We start from the raw sequence: 22,101 nt of genomic DNA on the forward strand, positions 1-22,101 counted from the left end.
AGGAGGAGAATCTTGACACAATGGCTTAACTTTTATGAAAAGGAATGGTTACCCACATAACATTTAATTATTTACCATGTCCCAACGGAGGCCGCTGCCTAAAAACTCGAGAGCAGGAGAAAGGAAACTGCTTTGCCTTTTTGACATTTCATCTTCTCAAACTAACTGAGCAGTGAGGGACAGGAAGGCTGATGGATTGTATAGAACAAAATTCTTCAAACATTCCTTAAATCTCCTGCAACATTCCAATTGAGAAATAGATGTTTAGGAACTTCTGTTTTTATAAGAAGCTGTATCTTACCCCAACAACATTTGATGAGACAGTGAGAAGAGAGTGTTGTTGAAACAGTTCTAGCATTTACCTATTTTGGAGGGGGATGGAAGGGCCAGGGATGGTTCTTTTTTGAAAATAACTTTATTTAAAGAAAACATGAAATTTAAAATATGGTCCTCCTTGTCTAGGAAGCAGTCCAGTCCCTGCTCTGTAAACCAGAACCAGAAGGCAACAAGCGAAGCAGCAGGCACTCTGTACTCCCTCTGCAAGGATGCTCTGGCACAAACATAACCCCAAAAGAGGGGAAGCAATTGGGATGGACAGAGCACTCCCTGGCCCCCTGATAGACATATTCAAAATTATGAGGGATTTAGATAGAAAGGAAACTTTTCCCTGTAGTTTTTGTGCTGTGTGACTCCCATGAATGGGACAGGAATTTCCCGTCGTCATGGGAATGATATTTATGCCTCAACATCACAAGAGCAGATTATTTCGCATTTATTACATTGCTTTTGTGTAATTGTGCTGCGTTTAATGATGCTACATCTCCCACCTTACAACAATGGCTACACTCCAAAACAAAAATTCATGTCATTGGGTGTAAAACATTGGGGTGTTCCCAGGGTCAGGCCCAAGGTCTTGCATTAGAATTATTTTGTTACAGCGATGTTTCAGGTTTATTCCTTAAATTCCTCAGACTGCTCATCACCAGAGTTTTGTCACGTGAATATTGTTCCCTCACATCTGCAGGACAGCAATCCAATGTGTAGCATCTGTTCATGCAGGACGGAGAGACTGATGTGCAGCACCAACTGTGCTCCCAGCGAAGTATGAGCTCTCATAGATAGCATTCCTGTGCCGCCCCCCCCCCCCCCCCCCCCCCCGCCGAGAGCAACAAACTGCTAACAGATAGCTGCACAGTGAGGACATCAAGTTACTCTGGCCCTTTACAACTTCCAGCTGCTCCCATGTGGTTTAGACCAGATTAGCCTGAGACTGCATGGAGATGAAAGAAATGGCAAATGCTGGAATCCGGAACAAAAGACATATTCCCAAAATGTTGACTGACATTGACACAAATGCTGCTTGACCCACTGAGTTCTTCCAGCGTTCTGTTTTTTTGAGATTGCATGGAAGCATCAAGACTTTGTGTGGCCTCTGTCAATGCCTCCAGGCCAGTTGCCAACTAACCAGTGGATGTGTGTGATGGGATTCTCTAGGAGTACACATGGTCTCCAGAGTCCGAGCTCTGCAAGACCACAAAAATGCCTCTTTCATGTTCCTTGTCACATCTTGCATTCGATTAGGCAATGCTTTTACCAGCTGTGAGTCATATCATGTCCATCCGTGGCCCTCCAGTGAGTTTTCTGGAGCAGTATAGATTACTCGGATCCTACTCCAGTGAGACCCACACCAGATTCCCAAGGCATATGGCCAGACAATAGCCTGATTATGCATGGTGTATCTCCCAATGACAGGTGTCATTCTAATCTAATGTGATCATTCCTGATGTGCCAAGCTGTTGTTGCAGTGTGATCTTCATCATTATTCTCTCCACCCAGTCTTTCCTCCTGCTTTTCATGCTTCTGGTGATGGTGTTCTGGGAAGGAGGAAGAAGGAAACAAAAGAACATTGCACTTGTAGGTTGAACCCAACACACCTTGTGCTAGTCAGAGGGTTAAAAGAGCCAGCACAGAAATGACGACTGGACAGTGTGTAAAACTGTAACAGACATTTGGAGGTTGCAGTGTACAAGGATGGTTAATGGTTCATGAACTTCTCTGAGAATTGGCAAGGAGATTGAAAATGACTTAACTGAAGGACTGAATCTCCAGGATTGATTGATTACAGGATTCTGAATTAGTAATTTTTTGAAAAGCCTTAAGTGGCAATTAAGACAAGTGAAGTAAACAATACAGGCTGGAACCAGATCAATGTGATGTTCTCAGCTTCACTGAGCAGCAGCCATAAACCAAAGTCTTGGAGGCCTAATAAATTGATACGAGCCAATGCCCATCTGTTGTGAGATAAGGAACAGTCTTACACATCTCCAATAACATCAAAGGCCTCAATGGCAAGCAGAAGAGATGGTAATGACTGTGGTATTAAGGGATAAAGTGAGGCCTAAATTAAGATGGAAAAATATCTGAGTGATGAGGCCTGGTTATCTGACTCTTGTGATGAGTGTGGTCCTTGTATGAACCATCAGTAACAGTTAATTCCATGCTCCTGTTTTAGCTGATTGGCTCAGTAGTAACACCAGGATGCTACACAATTGGTGGACTGAAAAGAAACAAAGTGATACTGTGGCAACCAATAATCTGGCTGCAATGGGATGAAGATGGACAAAATAGGTCTGACCTAGACTGGAAGGAATAGGAGAGAGGTTGGCTTGGAAATGGGATACAACTCCTTTCCAAACCCTGGAACAGCACAACAAGCTGGGATTGCAGACAGACCCTGGGACCAACATTAGCAAGGAGAGAACCTGAGTCTGGAACTCAGAGAACAAAGGGAAGGCATGAGTTTGACTGAAACTGTTCACCTTATGTTTTGATAGGAAGTGCACTGTGCAAGTGTGAGTGACATATTTGGTCTTTGCAATCAAGAGTCTGAATAAAGCTAAGTCTTACTCTCCTCAATTGTGGAGGTGGTTTAGGGAGCATATGCATGGGCTTATGGATAGGTTTGTCCCATTGAGGCACGGTAAGGAAGGTAGAGTGAAGGAACCATGGTTGACAGGAGATGCAGAATATCTTGTCAAGAGGAAGAAAGAAGCTTACTTAAGGTTTAGAAAGCATGGATCAGACAGGGCTCTGCAGAGTTACAAGGTAGCCAGGAGGGAGCTTAAGAATGGACTTAGGAATGCTAGAAAGCGGCATAAGAAGGCCTTGGTGAGTAGGATTAAGGAAAACCCCAAGGCATTCTACACGTATGTGAAGAACAGGAGGATGACTAGAGTGAGGGTAGGACCAATCAGGGATAAAGGAGGAAATTTGCCTGGAGTCGAAAGAGGTAGGGGAGGTCCTTTATACCTTGCTTCAGTATTCACCAGTGAGAGAGACCTTGATGTTTGTGAGGATGGCATACAACAGGCTGATACGCTAGGGCGTGTTGACATGTGGAAAGAGGATGTGCTGGAACTCTTGAAAAACATTAGGATAGATACGTCACTGGGGCCGGATGGGATATATACAAGGTTGAAACGAAGGAAGAGCTTGCTGGGCCTTTGGTGATGATCTTTGCGACCTCACTGGCCACAGGAGTAGTGGCAGATGATTGGAGGGTGGCAAATGTTCCTTTGTTTCAGAAAGGGCATGAGGATAGCCCCGGGAATTACAAACCAGTGAGTTTTTTCTACAGTGGGGGGGCAAATTACTGGAGGAGATTCTTAGAGACAGGATTTATGGGCATTTGGAGAAGCATAGGCTGATTAGGGACAGTCAGCATAGCTTTGTGAGGGGCAGGTCATGCATCACGAGCCTGATTGAATTCTTTGAGGATGTGACAAAGTACATTGATGAAGATAGAGCAGTGGATATGGTGTTCATGGATTTTAGTAAGGTGTTTGATAAGGTTCCTCATGTAAAGCTTATTCAGAAATTCAGGAGGCATGGGATCCAGGGAAACTTGGCTGTGTGGATTCAGAATTGGCTCTGAATGCTGGTGGTAGATGGAGCATATTCTGCCTGGAGGTCGGTGACCAGTGGTGTTCCACAAGGATTTGTTCTGGGATCCCTGCGCTTTGTGATTTTTAGAAATGACTTAGATGAGGATGTAGAAGGGTGAGTTAGTAAGTTTGCTGATGACACAAAGGTTGTTGGTGGTGTGGATAGTGTAGAAGGTTGCTGTAGATTACAACAGGACATTGATAGGATGCAGAGGTGGGCTGAGAAATGGCAGATGGAGTTCAACCCAGAAAAGTGTGAAGTGATATACTTTGGAAGATCAAGGGCAGAACACAAGGTTAATGGCAGGACACTTAGCAGTGTGGAGGAACAGAGGGATCTTGGATCCACATCCATAGATCCCTCAAGGCTGCCACGCAGGTTGATAGGGTTGTTAAGAAGACGTATGGTGTGTTGGCCTTCATTAGTCAGGGTATTGAGTTCAAGAGCCGTGAGGTAATGTTGCAGCTCTATAAAACTCTGGTTAGACCACATTTGGAGTATTGTGTTTAGTTCTGGTTGCCTTCTTATAGGAAGGATGTGGAAGCTTTAGAGAGGGTGCAGAGGAGATTTACCAGGATGTTGCCTGGATTGGAGAGCATGGCTTATGAGGATAAGTTGAGTGAACTGAGTTTTTCTCTTTGGAGAGGAGGAGGATGAGAGGTGACTTGATCGAGGTGTACAAGATGATAAGAGGCATGGATCGAGTGGACAGTCAGAGACTTTTTCCCAGGGTGAAAATGGCTCACAAGAGGGGACATAATTTTCAGGTGATTGGAGGAAGGTATAAGGGGGATGTCAGAGATAAGTTTTTTTTTTACACAGAGAATGGTGGGTGCGTGGAATGCACTGCCGGCAGAGGTGGTGGAGGCAGATATATTAGGGACATTTAAGCGACTCTTAGATAGGCACATGAACGATAGAAAAATGGAGGGCTATATGGGACGGAAGGGTTAGATAGATCTTAGAGCAGGATAAAATGTTGGCGCAACATCATGGACCGAAGGGCCTGTACTGTGCTGTAATGTTCTATGTCTGTGAATTCAGCATGCAGAAGCACTGATGCTAATGATGCTGCTTGCTGTGATCAAGGAGGATGTAGTAAGCCAAATGAAATATTGTTGTTGAACTTCTTATAGTCTTCACTCTTGTGGTAGCTTGGGCCTTTGTGGCCTCTCTGCCCATGAGGAGGAGATGGTTAGCACCTTGTGGAGGTGCTGAACTCACAAGTGCCACTCCTCCCTCCTCTTCCTCACTATCAGCCTGAACAGAGGAGATGAGGACATTGAGTAAGCTTTTCAAACTACCAAAGATAAGATAATGAACTTTGAGGGTGGCAGGTGATAGTGTCAGTGGTGTTCTGAGGATGGGGCATGTGGAAGTTGTGCATGGAGCTCAGTAGTGAAGTGTTGGTCGCTGTGTTCATTTCCACCTTATACTGTTGGAAACTGCAGATCCCATTTTACTGTTTGTGTCTGCTCATGTGCAAACTATCCTGATGGTATTTAAAATGCCTTCTGACTAATATTGCAATTATTTTTGTAGGGGACACGAATAGTTATTAGTGTTAAATATTTCAGTACACCAAAAATAAGCGCAATCCAATTTCTGGACAAATTCTCTTATAAAGAAAATGCACTGAACTAGCATAATAACAACATAATAGCATTACAATTCACAGCATCGTTGACCTTTAAACTTGCAGAGAGTGTTGATAAAGTGGCCATCTATAGGATTTGGATACACAACCTCAAGACTGCTCTCCTCTGACTTCCACACCATTTGCAGGGTGAACAGTGGCTGTTCTCGAGGTGCAGAGGCCCCAGTGTCAGAAGCCATCGTCTTACACTGAAGCGGAAAGCACAAGTGCAGCACTAGTAGCAAAGTCAAAATGGTGGATGCAGATGGAATGTAGTAGTGGTGGAGGAGGATTGAACATACCTTTAAAAGAACTCTCATTGGCTTGGAAAGAAGGTCTTGGGGTAAGTTGTTAGGTGGCAGTGCAAGCATTGTGGTGCGGCCAACCTTTGAACTTCACAAGAAAAAAGGTAATTTCAAAATTCACTGTTCGTTTTCTTTGGCGTTTTCTTTGGAGGTCAAATGAAAGGAGAAAGTATTTAGTTACTGGTAGGCCCCGTAATAGCACTGAAGTATACAGGGATCTTGGGCTCCAAGTCCATAGCTCACTGAAAGTGGCTACACAAGTGGATAAGGCGGTAAAGAAAGCACATGGAATGCTTGCCCTCATTGGTAGGGTGTTGAGTATAAGAGTAAGGAAGTCATGCTACAGCTGTATAAAAGTTTAGTCAGACTGCACTTGGAGTATTGCGTGCAGTTCTGGTTGCCCCATGATAGGAAGGATGAGGAGATTGTAGAAAGGGTGCAGAAGAGGTTTACCAGGATGCTGCCTGGATTAGAGGGTATGAACTATAAGAAAAAGTTGGACAAACTTTGGTTGCTCTCCCTGGAGCATTGCAGGCTGAGGGGAGACCTGATAGAGGTTTTTAAAATTGAGAGGCATAGATTGGGTAGACAGAATCTTTTCCCCAGGGTAGAAATATCAAATACCAGAGGACATGCTTTTAAGGTTGGGGGAGAGGGGAGTTTACAGGTGACGTGAGGGCAAGTTTTTTTTACGCAGAAAGCGGTAGGTGCCTGGAATGGGTTATCAGGAGTAGTAGTGGAAGCAGGCAGTTTGGTGGAGTTTAAGAATATGAATATTTAAGAATATGTTTATGAATATGAAGGGAATCAAGGGATACGGATGATATACAGGACGAGGACATTTAGTATAAATTAGCATCAAGATTGGTATAACGTTGTGGGCTGAATGGCCTGTCCAGCACTGTACTATGTTCCATGTTCCTTTTGCCTCTTCAGCCCATTCAATCTTATTGATGTGCTCTTAGCTAAGATTGTCTGAGAGATCATGATTGTCACACATTCCACTTTCGATAACTGGGTCAGGAATTCACAGAACATTCACTGTATTGGGATGTGTCTGTGGGCTTAAAAATCTCTATGCATTCTGGAGCCTCGAGTGATCCAGATTAACTAAAATATTATGTAATGAGATGGCTGACTGACATAGAAGAGAAATGAGGAGAATTATCTCCATGATATTCTGGCTTACAGGTGTAGTCTCCCAATAACCACCACAAATAACACCACCAATCCACTGTCAATTTTACACAAATTGATTAGAAATCTGTTCATACAGATCTACTCCTTTCTCTCCCATTCCAAGCTCAAATTTAGATCTCCAGTGGTTATATTTTTAAGTGTGTGTTACACAGCAAATGGCACCAGTGCTCCAGTTTTGTCTTATAGGTTGAACATAGAACACTACAGCACAGTAAAGGCCCTTCGGCCACAATGTTGTGCCAACATTTTATCCTGCCCTAAGATCAATCTAACCCTTCCCTCCCACATAGCCCCCTATTTTTCTATCATTCATGTGTCTAAGAGTCTCTTAAATGTCCCTAATATATTTGCTCCCACAACCTCTGCTGGCAGTGCATTCCACACACCCACCACTCTGTGTGTGTGTGTGTGTGTAAAAAAAAAAAAAAAAAATTACTCCTGATATCCCCCTTATACCTTCCTCCAATCACCTTAAAATTATGTCCCCGCGTGTTAGCCATTGTCGCCCGGGAAAAAGTCTCTGACTGTCTGTGCGATCTATGCCCCTTGTCATCTTGTACACCTCTATCGTCAAATCTCATCCTCCTCCTCTCCAAAGAGAAAAGCCCTAGCTCGCTCAACCTATCCTCATAAGACATGCTCTCCAATCCAGGCACCATCTTGTGCATCCTCTGCAATCCCCTCTGCTCCGTCTCTAAAACTTCCACATCCTTTCTATAATGAGGAGACCAGAATGGAACATAATACTCCAACTGTGGTCTGACCAGAGTTCTATAGAGCTGCAACATCACCTCGCGGCTCTTGAACTCAATACCCCAACTAATGAAGGCCAACACTCCATACGCCTTCTTAACAACCCTATTGACCTGCGTGGCAACCTTGAGGGATCTATGGACGTAGACCCCAAGATCCCTCTGTTCCTCCACACTGCTAAGAGTCCTGCCATTAACCTTGTATTCTGCCTTTGAATTCAATCTACCGAATTCGGTATTTACCGAAGGTTGAGGTAAAACACAAACCCCAATGGCAGTGCAATGGGTATCTGAACAGGGAGTGCAGCTCTAATCAATATTAAACCTTGATTCTTTATTTATATTTGATATATGAAGTTAGTCAGATTGTCTATTCAGCAAGGACTTGTCTCAAGTAAGTTCTCAAAAAAGCTCTGGTGGTTTGGGTATTGATCAGGGATAAAATGTAAAGTCCATCAGATTTCTCCCTATTAGTTTTTGATCAATTGTTACAGCCCTGATAAGACCACGTAATTTACTCCAAACAGACATTGGTTGGAGGTTAGCTATAGTACATGGTCCCTATCACAAACTCATTTTCTTAACAACTAACTCCAACCCTCCTCAAACCAGTGTCTGAAGTTCAACCAGTGTGACCCAGAATTGCATGCAGACCTCATAACTACTTCTCATTAACAGTTATTTCCAGCTCTGTAACGTTGCCTGACCCTGTTCCTTGCCTCACCTCTCCAGATACAACTTGTCTTGCACTTTTCTAGTCAACTTCCTCCAATCTACCCTCTGTAAACCTGTCTTCCAACTTGCATTCTGACTCGTCAAACCCCATTTCCCTGTGCTCCCTTACCTATGTTAGTTCCTGGTAAGCAACACTTTGGCTTTAAACTTCTCAGGCTTGTATTCAAATCCCTCCACAGCTTAATCTCTCCTACCTCTGCAACCTCCTTCAGCATTCTAGAAAGCTGCACTCCTCCAATTCTGGCTTCTTAATCACTGATTCAAATGCATTCTTATGGCCACCACAGCTTCAGCTATTGAGGCCCTAGCCTCAGGGATTCCCTCCTGAAGCCTCTGCCTTTTTGCTCTTTAAGTTAGTTAGCCTTTGAGCATTTGTCTTCATATTTCTGTGGTCTAATGTCAGATTTTAGTCTACAGCATTCTGGGGAAATATTTGGGATGTTTTACAATGTTAAAAGTGGTGTATGGCTAAGTTGCTATAAGATGTGGTTTAAAAACATCTGTGTCTTTATGGTGGCAAAACTTCAAAATTTGTCTCATGTAAAACATTTACAATACAGCAATACTTAGGGCACATCTTATTTTGTCTTTTAATGTGAGGTGATTGATTAACAAAGTAGAGAGATAGTACATCAGGCTGGGAATATGCCCTCATTTTTCTTAAACTTATACAAAAGATGTAGCATTTATAGTGAAAGTACAATGATATTCATAGGCATTAGTACAGGCGACAAAATTTGTGGGAATATTGTGAGGATGTCCCTCGGTCCTGCGCTATTCTAAATCTGGGATATTCAGAAAAATGTAGGCAAAGTACAGTGTGAAACATGGGCTTGTTCAACACAGACTGCATGGACTAAATCTAGCTACAAATACTGCAGCAATTGTATTCTTTCTGAATAGCTTGGGATTGCCTACTGGTAAACATTGCCTTTCAGAATCTGATCCCAGTGTCTTGATCTCTCCACAGACACATCACAGAGAAATGGAAATGTTTCCTCCCATGAGGGTAACTGGAGCAATCTCCGAGAATGAGCTCAGGAAATAGTTAGAGGTACCACAGTGTCAGTGCCTCCTTCATGTAGGGAATAAGGATGAATCTATCCCTCCTTATCGATCTGCTGTTTGACTCTCCAGTGTTACCTGAATGGGCAGAAATGGAACGGAGTTGGAAGCCACTTTATCATCGAAGTGTTTAGGATGGTATCACTGCACAGTTAATGGAGAATGGGGAGTGGGAAGAATGCTGACCAATGCAGCCCCTTCCTCTTGGTGTTCCTTCAAATGCTAAGGGCAAGAATTACTGGCATTACCACCCCTTCATCTTTCTTCAGTGGTGGCTCTAAATCCTGGAGCTCCTTATCCAACAGCTTTGTGGGAGGACCTTCACCAAAAGGACTCCACTAGCAGGAAGACAGCTCTCACCACCTTCTCAAGGGCAATGAAGAATAGGCAATAATTCTGGTCCTGCCAATGACACCCAGATCCCATAATTGAATAACAACTGCTGACCCCCACTGCACACCATGAATCCCTGAACTCTCACCAAACTCAGCTGAGAACCAGGATGAAAACCCAAGGTCCAGTGCTATTGCAAAAAATACCCCAATTCCTTCAGAGGTGATGATGTACATAAACTGAGCAAAAGGAGGAATTTAAAGTAACAAAGGTCTTAAAATACAGTGGCAGGCTTACACTTTTGATTTCAGTGGCAGATTTTGTGTTCCTTGTGGCTGGATGGGTTGTGTAAATTCCAGATCAGTCCATAGCCTAAATTTATGGCAAATCTCAAATGGATTCCAAGTATTTTTATCACATTTCCAATCCCTTAAGGGTTGGGTGTTGCTTGATGTTCAGTAACAATGAGTTCAGAATTACAAGACCAAAGTTTGATGTCCTGCCTTTGGTGATTCAATAGGGCCCTCTGATTTCCCTTGGGAAGAAGGTGCAAGATGTGAGTCAGTAGCAATTGACCATCAAGCTTGCATAGGCTGCTTAATCTATCAGCCTCAATGGGACAGTGTCTGCACTACAGCAATGTAAAGGAGTCTCTCTGGCAGGGGAAGGAGGGATGAAACCTGAAAGGTGGTTGCTAAATATATAACCTCACTAAATAAATAGTGAGACATCCTGAGCCTGCTGATCAGAAACTGTAGGCTAAACTGAGGAAGCTATCAGTGTGGTCTCTTTGAGTAAAACAGATTCAGCAAAAACACTGCATTAAATTAATTCATTGTATGCAGACCAGATACTGTTTAATGATTCTGGACCTTTATAAACAAGCAACAGTTACTGCCAGCAGGTCAGGTTTTGACAGAATGCAGAGCTGCTGGACTGAAGCCCAGTACAATCCCAGTTAAAGACTCAAGGTTCAAGTGCTTTCATTTTATAGCCTGGGCCATTAATTGCGCTCCTTCCCACATCTCCCAATATCAATTAAATAGCAGTAAAATAAATACCTCCCACCTTGATTATTCAACAATGTGCCACTTGTCTCTTAAGCGTGGAACTGATTGCTATTCTGAATCTTTGGTTTCACAAGCCTGTTCCCCTCACACTCCCCCGCGCAGTTGTGCAGTAATTGGGTTGCCGTGACAACACGTAACCCCGTAAGCAGATACATCGATACGAGCCGTCCGTGTTAACACATTTGGCGTTCCTGCAAAGGACTGTGGGATCCTCAACTTCGTCACACTCGTTTACATCTGAAACCAAAGGAAAGATGTTAAGCACTTGTGCTTAGTGCATTCTCACACCAGCCAAACACTAGACACACTCATTCCCCACACCCCCCCCCCCCACGCCCCACCATGCTCATTCCCTACACCCCCATTTCCCACACCCCCGCACACGGTCATTACCCACCCTCCCACATGCTCATTTCTCACACACTCACTCCCCACATTTTCCACACTCTCCACACACACATTCCCACACCCTCACTCCACACACCCCTTGTACAATCAAAAGCTTGTACAATCCCCACTAACAGCTACCTCCTACACTCCCTGCTTACAGCTGCAGGAGTGGGTTGTCACATCCTCCGTGGACATGCAGTCCTTTGCCAAAATGAAACACTGCATTTGATGTGTGAGGAATCTGAACCATCATCCCAGCCTGAACCCACCATAGTGCTGAACTGCCCCATTCGGCTCCAATATGGAGCCTACTAACCCCAAATGTTCCCTCGTCCCCACACCAGTACTCCCCTTCCCACTCCATACCAACACACGTCATCTTGGTCATGTCGAGTCTGTAGCCAGCGTCACAGTCGCAGGTGAAGCCTTCAGGCACACGAATACACTTGCCGTTCTCACAGCCGTTCAGAATTCCACATTGCAGGCTGTTGTACTGCTGGTACTGGGCTGGATTAAAGCAGCACAGTGTCAGGTTCTCAGATTACTCCCACATAACAGGCATAGGGCTTTGACAGTAGAGAGGGAGGCAAAGGGATGGGGAGGGGGTGGGAAGGGTTGGGGGAGGAAGGATGGATGGAAGGGAGAGAGTGAAGGGGAAACATGGGGAAAGGCGAGAGAGCATGGGGGGGAGAGGGGGGAGGGAGAGGGAGGGAGAGTGGGAAGGGTGAGAGAGAGGGAGGGTGTGGCGGAGGGAGGGAGGGGCAGATGGAGGGAGAGCAGTAGGAAAGAAAGTAGGTAAAGAAGGAAGGAGGTGAGAGAGAGAACAGCTGAGTAATGGAGTGAGATAGGATGGGGAGAGGGCAGAGGAGGAAGGAAGGAGTGCAAGGAAGGAAGAAGGATGAAGGGCAGGGAGGGTGAGAGGGAGGTGGGGAGAGTGCAGGGGCAGTTAGGAAAAAGGGAGAATAAGGGAACCTGGTGGTGAAAGAGTACAGGGTGGGAGAGAGTGTGGGGGTTGGGCGACAGTGTGAGGGAGGGAGAGGGTGCAAGGGAGGGAAGGAGCATGGGGGAGCGAGGGAAAGTGAGAAGGAAAGCAGGGAGGAGAGGGGAAGTGTGAGGGGAGGGGTGGAGGGAGGGAGGGAGAGGGAGCATGGAAAGAGAGGTGGGTGGGGAGGGAAGAGTAAGAGAGTGAGGGAAAACATGAGAGAAAAAGTGGAGGGGAGAGAGAGAGAAAGAGAGAGAGGGAGGGTGAGGAGGACCACCACCTTCTGTGTGAAAAAGTTGCCTTGCGTGTCCATTTTAAATCTTTTCCCTCTCATCTTTAACCTATGCCTCCTAGTTTTAGACTCCCCTACCCAGGGGAAAAGACTGTTACCATCCACCTCATCTATATCTCTCATAATTTTAAACATTTCTATAAGGTCACCCTCATTCTCCTACATTCCAAGTAAATCCCCTCATATGTATACCTTCTAGTATTTGACATTCCCACCCTGGGAAAAGGACTCTGACTATCTACCCTATCTATGCATCTCATAATGTTATAAACCTCTATCGGGTCAACCCTCAGCCCCCAACGCTTCAGAGAAAACAATCCAAATTTGTCCAACCTCTCCTTATAGCGGATACTCTCTAATCCAGGGAACATCTGGTGAACCTCTTCTGTGCCTTCTCCAGAGCCTCCACATCCTTCCTGCAATGTGGTGACCAGAACTGCGCACAATACTCCAAATGTGGCCTAAAAGTCAGGAAGTCATGATTTATGCAGCTGCAACATGACTTCCTGACTTTTATACTCAGTACCCAAAATAATGAAGACAAGTATGTCATATACTTTTACCACCCTATCCACTTGTGTTGGCACTTTCAGGGAGCTATGGACTTGCACTTCAAGATCCCTCTGTACATCAATGCTCCTAAGGGTACTGTTAAATTTCTTCACTCATCACAACTCTGTCAATTTTTGTGTCATCTGCAAACTTATTAATTAGCCCACCTATATTTTTGTCCATATCATATATACAGTATATAGATATATATACTGTATATATTGTATACCACAGACGGACCTCCAGTCAGAATAACACCCCATACCACTGTAGTCTCATCATCTAAGGCTAAGCCAATTTTGAATCCAATCTGCTGTCTTTAGGGATCCAATGTGCCTTTACCTTTTGATCAGCCTACCATGAGGGACCTTGTCGAAAGCTTTACTAAAATCCATGTATAAAACATCCACTGTTATTCCCTCATCAATCATCTTTGTCACCTTCTCAAAAAACTTGATCAAGTTTGTAAGACCTGACCTTCCCTTCACAGAGCAATGCTGACTATCCCTAATGTCTATGCTTTTCCAGATGCAGGAATGCATTTTATTTCTATTGCCCTTCTTAAACAGAGCAACAATAGTGGCTATGTTCCATTCCTCTGGGACCTAGCCCGTGACTAAAGAGGATATAAAAATCTCTGTCAAGGCCCTCACCTCACAGCAATCTCCTCACCTGCCTCTCTCAATAATCTGGGATAGACCCCATCAGGTGCTGGGGATTTATCCACTTTAATGCTCTCCCTCCTCGAAATCAACATACCCCTCCCTGTACTCACTATCCTCCATGTCCTTGGTGAATACCAATGTGAAGTACCTGTTTATTTATTTCCTTTATCTCCCTCCTGCTTCCTTTATATTCCTCATAGGCCCAGTCCGATTTCAGCTTCCTAAACCTTACGTATGCTTCGTTTTTGTTTACTAAATTTGCAACGTCTCTCATCATCCAAGATTGCTGAACCTTGCCGTCCTTGTCTTTCTTCCTTACGGGAACACGTTGGTCCTGAACTCTGACCAACTGGCCGTTAAACGACTCCCACATTAGATGTGGACTTACCCAACAACAGCTGCTCCCAATCTACTCTCCCCAGCTCCTGCCTCATACTGTTGTAATTAGCCTTTCCCTAATTTAGTGCTTTCTGCTGAGATCCAGCTTTATCCTTATCTATAACTATCTGAAAAATTATAGAGTTGTGATCACTGTTCTTAAAGTGCTTTCCCACTGAAACTCCATTTACTTGGCCAGCCTCATTTCCCAATACAAAGTCTAGTATGGCCCCTTTCTTGATTGGACTATCTACATATTGTGTCAAGAAACCCTCCTAGATGCACCTAACTCTATCCTATCCAAGCCTCTGGCACGAAGGAAGTCAATACTGGGGAAATTAAAGTCACGGTCTCCAACTACCCTGTTGCTTTTACCCCTTTCCATGATCTGTCCCTATCTGTTCCTCTAACTCCCACTGGCTATTGAGAGGCCTTTGGTATAATCCCATCTAGGAGAATGGGGATAAAGCAGAGAGAGAGAGGGAGATGAAAATAGAAACTAAATCAAATTGCAGATGTTGGAACAAAGAGAGACAGAGAGGCAGAGGGAGAGGAAAGAGGCTAGGTCAGCAGCAATACGATTTTACTCACTGTCATACTCCTCATTGCTGCTGACGAGGCGTGGGCGGACAGGAGGATGGAAGTCCGGTGCAGGGTCCGGCTGCCGATTTTGCAGCTCATGCAGGCTAACCTGGGTACTCCTTGTGCTGTAGCCACGTCCAGTGTGCCTGGCTCGAGGCTGGTAGCGAGACCGAGAGGGCGAGCTCTGCTCATTGTTGACTGGTCCTGAGCGCTGTCGGCGAGACTCATAGAGTGTGCGGCTACCCAGAGGGTCTCGAGCTGGGAACAGCTCGAGCTCCGAGGGCCTGGACCCTCGTCCGTCACTGAGTGGAGGTGGGGCAGCGTCATACTCTCGGGTATCATAGGTCCTGAGGGAATCTGGAGTGAGCTCAGCTCCAAACGGCAATCCATAGTTTTCATATTCCAAGCCATAAGGGTAACCGTCATCTTCATCAATGGGAGCACTCAGGTAGTTACACAATGCATTGTGATATTCTGCAGGAACAAAGAGGACTTCAACTCATCAAGCTTTCCTCATTCTCATATTCACCTCTCCTGTCCACCCCGTCACCCCCACAAATTCATCCATCATTCTCCTCTGGGCACTGACCTCTCATTGGGCTGTCCCCAGGGTATTGATCCCTCACTGGAGATCTCCCACAGGCACTGGGCTGTCACTAGTGGAGAGGGCAGAGACCCAAGTTCAATCCTAACCTCTGGTGCTGTTTGTGTGGAGTTTGAACATTCGGTTTCCCCAGGTGCTCCGGTTTCCTCCCACATCCCAAAGACGTGTGGATTGGTAGGTTAATTGCCTGCTGTAAATTGTCCCTAGTGTATAGGTGAGTGGTAGAATCTGCAATGGGTCGATGGGAATGTGGGGAGAATAAAAGTGGTATTAGTATAGGATGAACATAAATGGGTCATAGAGCCACAGTCCTGGAGCTGCACAGAATAGAAATAAGCCCTTTGGCCCAACTCATCCATGCCAACTGTGATGCTGATCTACACTAATCCCATTTTCCCACATTAAGCCCGTATCCCTCTCCCATCCAAGTACCTGTCCAAATGCCTTTTAAATGTTGTAATTGTATCTGCCTTTACAACCTCCTCTGGCAGCTCGTTCCATACACTCAGCAACCTCTGTGTGAAAATCATGCCCCTCAGATTTCTCCCCTCTCACCCTGGTGAGGCAGGGTTTCCTCAGCACAAATCCATTCTGACTCCCCCTAATCAGTCCCTGCCTTCCTAAGTGAACATAACTCCTGTCCCTTGGAATTTTTTCTAATAATTCCTCCATTTCTGATTTAACACTCATAAGCCTGTAAATTTCTGGCTTATCCTATCGCCTTTTTTGAATAAGGGAAAAACATTAGCTATCCTCCTGTCTTCTGGTACATTTCTTGAGGCAAATGGAGGGGCAAAAATCTCCCAGCAATGTCCTCCCTTGCTTTCCATAGCATCCATGGATAGATCCCATCTGGCCCTGGGGATTTATCCATGTTAATGTGTGCCAATATCTTTGACACTTCCTCCTTCCTGATACAAACTTGTTTCAGAATATCAGCACACCCCTCCCCTACCTCTCCATCCTCCACATCCTTCTCCCTGTTGAATACCAATGACAAGTATTTATTTAGGACCCCACTCATATCCCCTGGCTCCACACATTGCTTTCCCTTTTGGTCCCTGACTGGACCTACTCTTTCTCTAACTACCCTCTTGCTTCTAATATTAAATGTTTTGAGATTTTCTTAATCCAGCTTGCCAAGACCGTTTTGTGTCCCCTTTTAGCCCTCTTGACTTCTTTCTTAACTCTTCTCCTATATACCCTACAAACTTCAAAGGAGTCATTTGGTTCCAGTTGCCTACACCTGCCATACACTTCCTTCTCTTCACTTGTTTAAGGGTCAGTGCGGACTGTGGGCTGTAGGGCTGTCTCTGTGCTGGTTGACATTATGATCTCTATGGCATTGGCCCCCTCACTGGGGATGTCCCATGGGCACTGCTTCCTCACAATTGGACAGCTGCTGAGGACACTGGCCCCTCACTGATGATGTTCCACACACACTGGCCCCTCACTGTGAATGCCCCCTGGGCAGGTCCCTCACTCAGGAGATAGCAGTGTTGGATTCAGTTCAGTTGTTCGTCAGGAACTGGAGGTCGGAGCAGAGGTCAGAGGGTGATGTCACCTGTATTTCTGGTGGGGCACAGGGCACAATCCATTTCCCCAGGGCCTCGCCATACTGGCAGCAGCATTCTGTGTAGGTTGTCAGTCGCTCCAGGAATGGCCGTTTACACAATAAGTTGCGGCCCACCTCTTGCCAACAGAGAGCCATGTGGACATCTGTGAGGGGAGGGGAGCAGAGAAGGTGGGAAGAAAGAGAGGGGGAGATGGGGAAGGGGTGGAATAGAAGGAGGGGAGGAGAGTGGGGGGTGGGGAAGGAGAAATGGCAGAAGATGTAAAGTTATAAAATGATGAATCCATGTTTGTGACTCCAGTTCCTGGAACTTGCTCCAGGATCAGATACCACTGAATGTCAAAATTAAATACAAGGAATTTGGAACCTCATCCATAACCTGACTGAATCGCTTTGCAATAGGAAGCCTGCCATGTAGCCTAACATACAGAATCTTAGCAATTAATGCTACAGGAGGAGGCTTTTCTGCCCACCTGAGCATACTGCTACCAAAGATGCAACTAATGAGACAAGTCACACTTCACAACTATCTGTTGGCTTCTAACTTATGGCACAGCAAGAGTTCATTTTGGTACCTTGGTATTGAGGATCTCTATCTCCAGGATTCAAGGTCTGGGATAGGGACTGGGTCAAAGGAACTCTGCTTACCCTGTACACTGGTCTGCCACTTACCAAACTGCTCACTGCTGTTGGAGGTGCATCTGCGAAGTGAGACATCGAGGATGAGGGGAGGCCGACAAGAGCAGTAATAGGAGCCCACTGTGTTCACACAATCGCCATTGTCACAAGCAGTTTCATCTTCACACTCGTCATTATCTGACAGGAAGGAACGAATTAACTTTAAAGACTACAATCGTGAACTCTGACCCCAATATGGATGGGCAGCATGAGTTACAGAGTCTGTGGCAACATCACCTATGAATAGATCATAGGCCATTCGGCCCTTGAATCCTGCTTCACCACTTGGTAAGATCATGGCTGATTCTCAGCTTGAACTTCATTTTCCCTCCCGGTACCCTTATTTCTTGATTCTCTTGGTGTCCAAAATTTCTGCTCATCCAGTCTTGGAAATACACAATAACTGAGTGCATCCTTCCTCCTGGGGAGTAACTGGGGGAGGGATTTACTGAGTGAAAATCCATTCTACTCAGTGTTAAATGGGTGATACCTTATTCTGAATTTGTGACTAGGGGAAACAGCCTCTCCATCGAAGAATTCACTACTCATTCTTTGAAATTCCACAAAATACAGCTCCATTCCATTCAATCTCTTCAAAGGGGATCTCCATCATTTCAGGAAATGGTTTGATGCAATACCACATCGCTTCCCAACTCCAGTCAGTGGAAGTGTCACCAAAACTGCACAAGGTGCTCCAGGAGTGATCCCATCAAAGCTCTGAAGAGTTGTAGCAACAGAGGCAGAAGAAACTTCATACAGGTAAAAAAACAAATGCATGAAAGGTCAGATAAGAGGTCTAGTGAAAATGAAGTACTGAAGGAAATAAATTTTAGGCAAAATATAGTACAAGAGAAGTTAGTGACCTTGAACACTGATAAATCCCAAGGACCTGATGATCTATATTCCAGAGTTTTGAAAGAATTGATGTTAGAGATGGTGAACTCTCTGATTTTCATCATCCAAGGTTTTATAGATTCTGCAATTGTGCTCTGGCTTGGAGAGCAGCAAGTGTGACCCCACTATTTAAGAAAGGAAGGAGGGAAAACAAAGAACTATTAACCTGTCAGCCTAACATCAGTAATAGGGAAAATGCCAGAATCTACAATGCTATATGTAAAAGAACACCTTGAAAAAAGTAATACATAGAGTAACGTCGGCATGGATTTATGAAATGAAAATCATGTTTGATTAATTTATTGGAGTTCTTTGAGGATATGATTGATGGAATAGATAAGTGGATGTGGTATATTTGGATTTTTGCAATGCTCTTAAATAAGATCCCACACGATAGTTCACAGGTCAATAGGGTTCCAGCACAGGGAATTGGGGTAATATACTTGTATAGATTGAGAATTAGTTTTTGAACAGAAAGAAAATAATGGGAATAAACACATCTTCTTAGGTTGGCAGGATGTGACCAGTGGGGGGGTACTATAATTGGTGTTTGGACCCTGGATATTCACAATCTATATCAGTGTTTTAGCTGAGGAAACCAAATGTCATATTTCCAACTTTGCTGATGATACAAAACTGGGTATGGTTGTGAATCCAATGGAGAATGTAAAGAGGCTTAGGGAGATAGGGGCAAGCTGAGCAAGTGGTCAAGGATATGGTGGATGCAATATAACTTGAGAAAATGTTGTTATCCACTTTAGTGCATAGAATATAAAAAACAGAATATTTTTGAAATAGAGAATGATTGGGTGACGTTGATGTTCAAAGGGTCACAGGTGTGGTTTTACACCAGTGACTGAAAGCCAACATCCAGGTGCAGCACGCAATCAGGAAGTCAAGTGGCATGTTAACCAGCATTGCAAGAGTGTCTTCAACCTGAAACACTGTTTACTACCCTCAGATGCTGCCTGACCTTCTGGGTGTTTCTGTTTATGTTTCAGATTTCCAGCATCTGCAGTGTTTTTAAATTTCATTTTGAGATGAATTGAATGTAGACATAAAGATCTTACTGCATTAGGGTTATTGTATAGGGCCTTGGTGAGACCACACATGGAGTATTTTGTATAGTTTTGGTCATACCATACAGAGAGATGTATACATTATATATTAGAGGGAGAGGGAGGGAGGGAGGGAGGGAGGGAGGGAGGGGAGAGAGAGAGAGAGAGAGAGAGAAAAGAGAGAGAGAAAGGGAAGAGGGGGAAGAGAGGGGGGAGAAAGAGGGGAGAGGTGGTGCAGTGAAGATTTAGTAGTTATGGTTCCATAAATGTATGGTTTTGCTGCATGACATTTTATTCCTTGGAGTTTTAGAAACATGCAACGAGAGCTTATCAAATACAACATTGTTACACAAACCGACAGGCTGGATGCAGAAGGGATGTGTCCCTGCCTGAGGAGTCTAGAACCTCACAGAATAAGGGGCAGGCCATTTAGGAATGAAATGACAAGAAATTTCTTCAGTCAGTGAACGATGAATCATTGGAGTTCTCCACCTTCAGGGCAGTCGATGAGCAGACATTGTTCATTCAAAACTGAGATCAACACATTTCTGGGCATTAATGAAATTGAGGTGTAGGGATAGGACAGGAAAATGGCACTGGTAATTCAGCAGTGATCTTAATGAATGGTGCGACAGGCTCAAAGGGCTAGATGGCTAATTCCTACTCCATTTCATATGTTCTTATACAGCAGCTGTTATGTGATTTACTTACAGGATTAGTGGGGAAGGCAGAAAATGTCAATGTTGGAGATGGGAATGGAGGGAACCATCCCAATGAGTGTTCAAAAACCTAGGAATGGGACACAAAAATGTGATTGGAACTATTTTGTGTGAGGAAAGTGGTCACAGACTGACAGGTGGAACTCGAGTCGAGATTCACTCAGAGATCGCTGTCTCACTTTGTCTCCCTCAGTTTTTCCACATCTCTCACCCCTTATTTATCTTCATCTAAACCCATCTCCCCATCCATCTCCCGTCTCTGTCCCCATCTTTCCCGTCTTTCCCCATCTCCTGTCAGCCCCATCTCTCACTCCATTTCTCCATCCCCATTTCTTTCTCTCTGATCTCCTGTCTCTTGCTTGATTCTCTTTACTGTCGCTCTCACACTTCACTCAAACACCATTTGAATCCTGAAATTATTTCTTCCAGCTCCCTCCCCCACCATCTCCCTGCACCCTCCCTCACTCACCAATACACTCGAGGAGGGTGGAGTGATAATAATATCCAATCGGACAGTAACAGGAGTAACCGGGAACTGTGTTCAAACAGACACCATTCTTGCAGACCTTCGACCCAAAGAGCGAACATTCATCAGCATCTATGACCCAGAAAATCAAATGAAGTTACAATGCAATGAATTCAGAGATACTGTTCATCCAGGTTAAAGACCATTCCCTCGTGCACTGTACTGAGTAATAGGTTATCCAGGGTAAGGGCTTCTCCCTGTAAATATATACGCCACACTTGGGACTTTGGTGATGTCAGACTAGCAGATATTTGTACTATCAGAAGTTATATTAGAACTACAACACACTTACAATTTACTTTTTTTAAAGATGTTATGTGGTAACGTTCCTGTGAACCTAACAAGTTTAAATGGAGTGCAGGAAACAAAGCCCTGGTAAGTTTAAAGGAAGTGTGAGAATTTGGGCCTTGGTGAGGGAAGGTGCAAGCATCACCTGGTGAGTCCAATGCCGAGCCATGGGGATTTTGGAATGGTTGTATAGCAGATTATCAGAGCTTTACTGTATGTCTTTTTCAAACACTTCTGATAGCCAAAGAGATGTGAGTGGTGCTGTGTCGCTGCCATCTTATGGTAACACCAAGCATTGGCAATGAGAGAGAGATCTGGGGGTCCTTCTGTGTGACTGCCTGGAGCGGTGAAATCAAGGCTGCTTTTTACATCGTATTTAACCCACTGACACAACACTACTGTGAAGGCAGCAAGAACAGGGAAGGCATGAGGAACTGATGTTGGCGATGGAAGTCAGAGCGGTTCAGCCTCAGAGATTAAAAAAAATCTCTACTTACTGAACCTAGCTCTGGCACTTAACTCACCCATGTAACTTCTTCCAAATGTTGGGCGCGGAAGGGAAAGAAATCCTCGCCCCCAAGGGCACAGAGACCGATATTCATCTGCAACAGAATCAATTCATGGATAAGAAAAAATTATCCAATTACGACTGATAATAAATGACTCGCATAGTCCTAGAGCCATCTAGCGCAGAAACAGGCCCTTCAGCCCATCATGTCCATGGTGACCTTTTTGCCCATCTATACTAATCCCATTTGCCCACATTAGGACTGTATCCTTCTATGCCTATTTGTGCCTTTCTAATTGCCTCTTTAATCTAGTAATTGTATCTAGTAATTGTACCACCACCTCCTCTGCCAGTCTCTCCAGATATCAACC

At 44.6% G+C, this 22,101-nt stretch overlaps 1 protein-coding gene across 1 annotated transcript in view; it reads right to left on the reverse strand.

The window, feature by feature from the left end:
- Positions 1-9,164: 9,164 nt before the first annotated feature.
- The window catches only part of LOC127586424 (latent-transforming growth factor beta-binding protein 1-like), a 146,170-nt gene continuing 133,233 nt past the window's right edge, over positions 9,165-22,101 (reverse strand). Inside the window, 8 exon segments of the mRNA XM_052044381.1 lie at positions 9,165-11,278; positions 11,798-11,938; positions 14,892-15,356; positions 17,051-17,084; positions 17,087-17,205; positions 17,732-17,875; positions 20,878-21,006; positions 21,747-21,824. Coding sequence (XP_051900341.1) covers positions 11,109-11,278; positions 11,798-11,938; positions 14,892-15,356; positions 17,051-17,084; positions 17,087-17,205; positions 17,732-17,875; positions 20,878-21,006; positions 21,747-21,824 — 1,280 coding nt within the window. The 3' untranslated portion in view covers positions 9,165-11,108.

Source organism: Pristis pectinata, chromosome 35 (genome assembly GCF_009764475.1).
Source record: "Pristis pectinata isolate sPriPec2 chromosome 35, sPriPec2.1.pri, whole genome shotgun sequence".
Lineage (NCBI taxonomy): Eukaryota > Metazoa > Chordata > Chondrichthyes > Rhinopristiformes > Pristidae > Pristis > Pristis pectinata.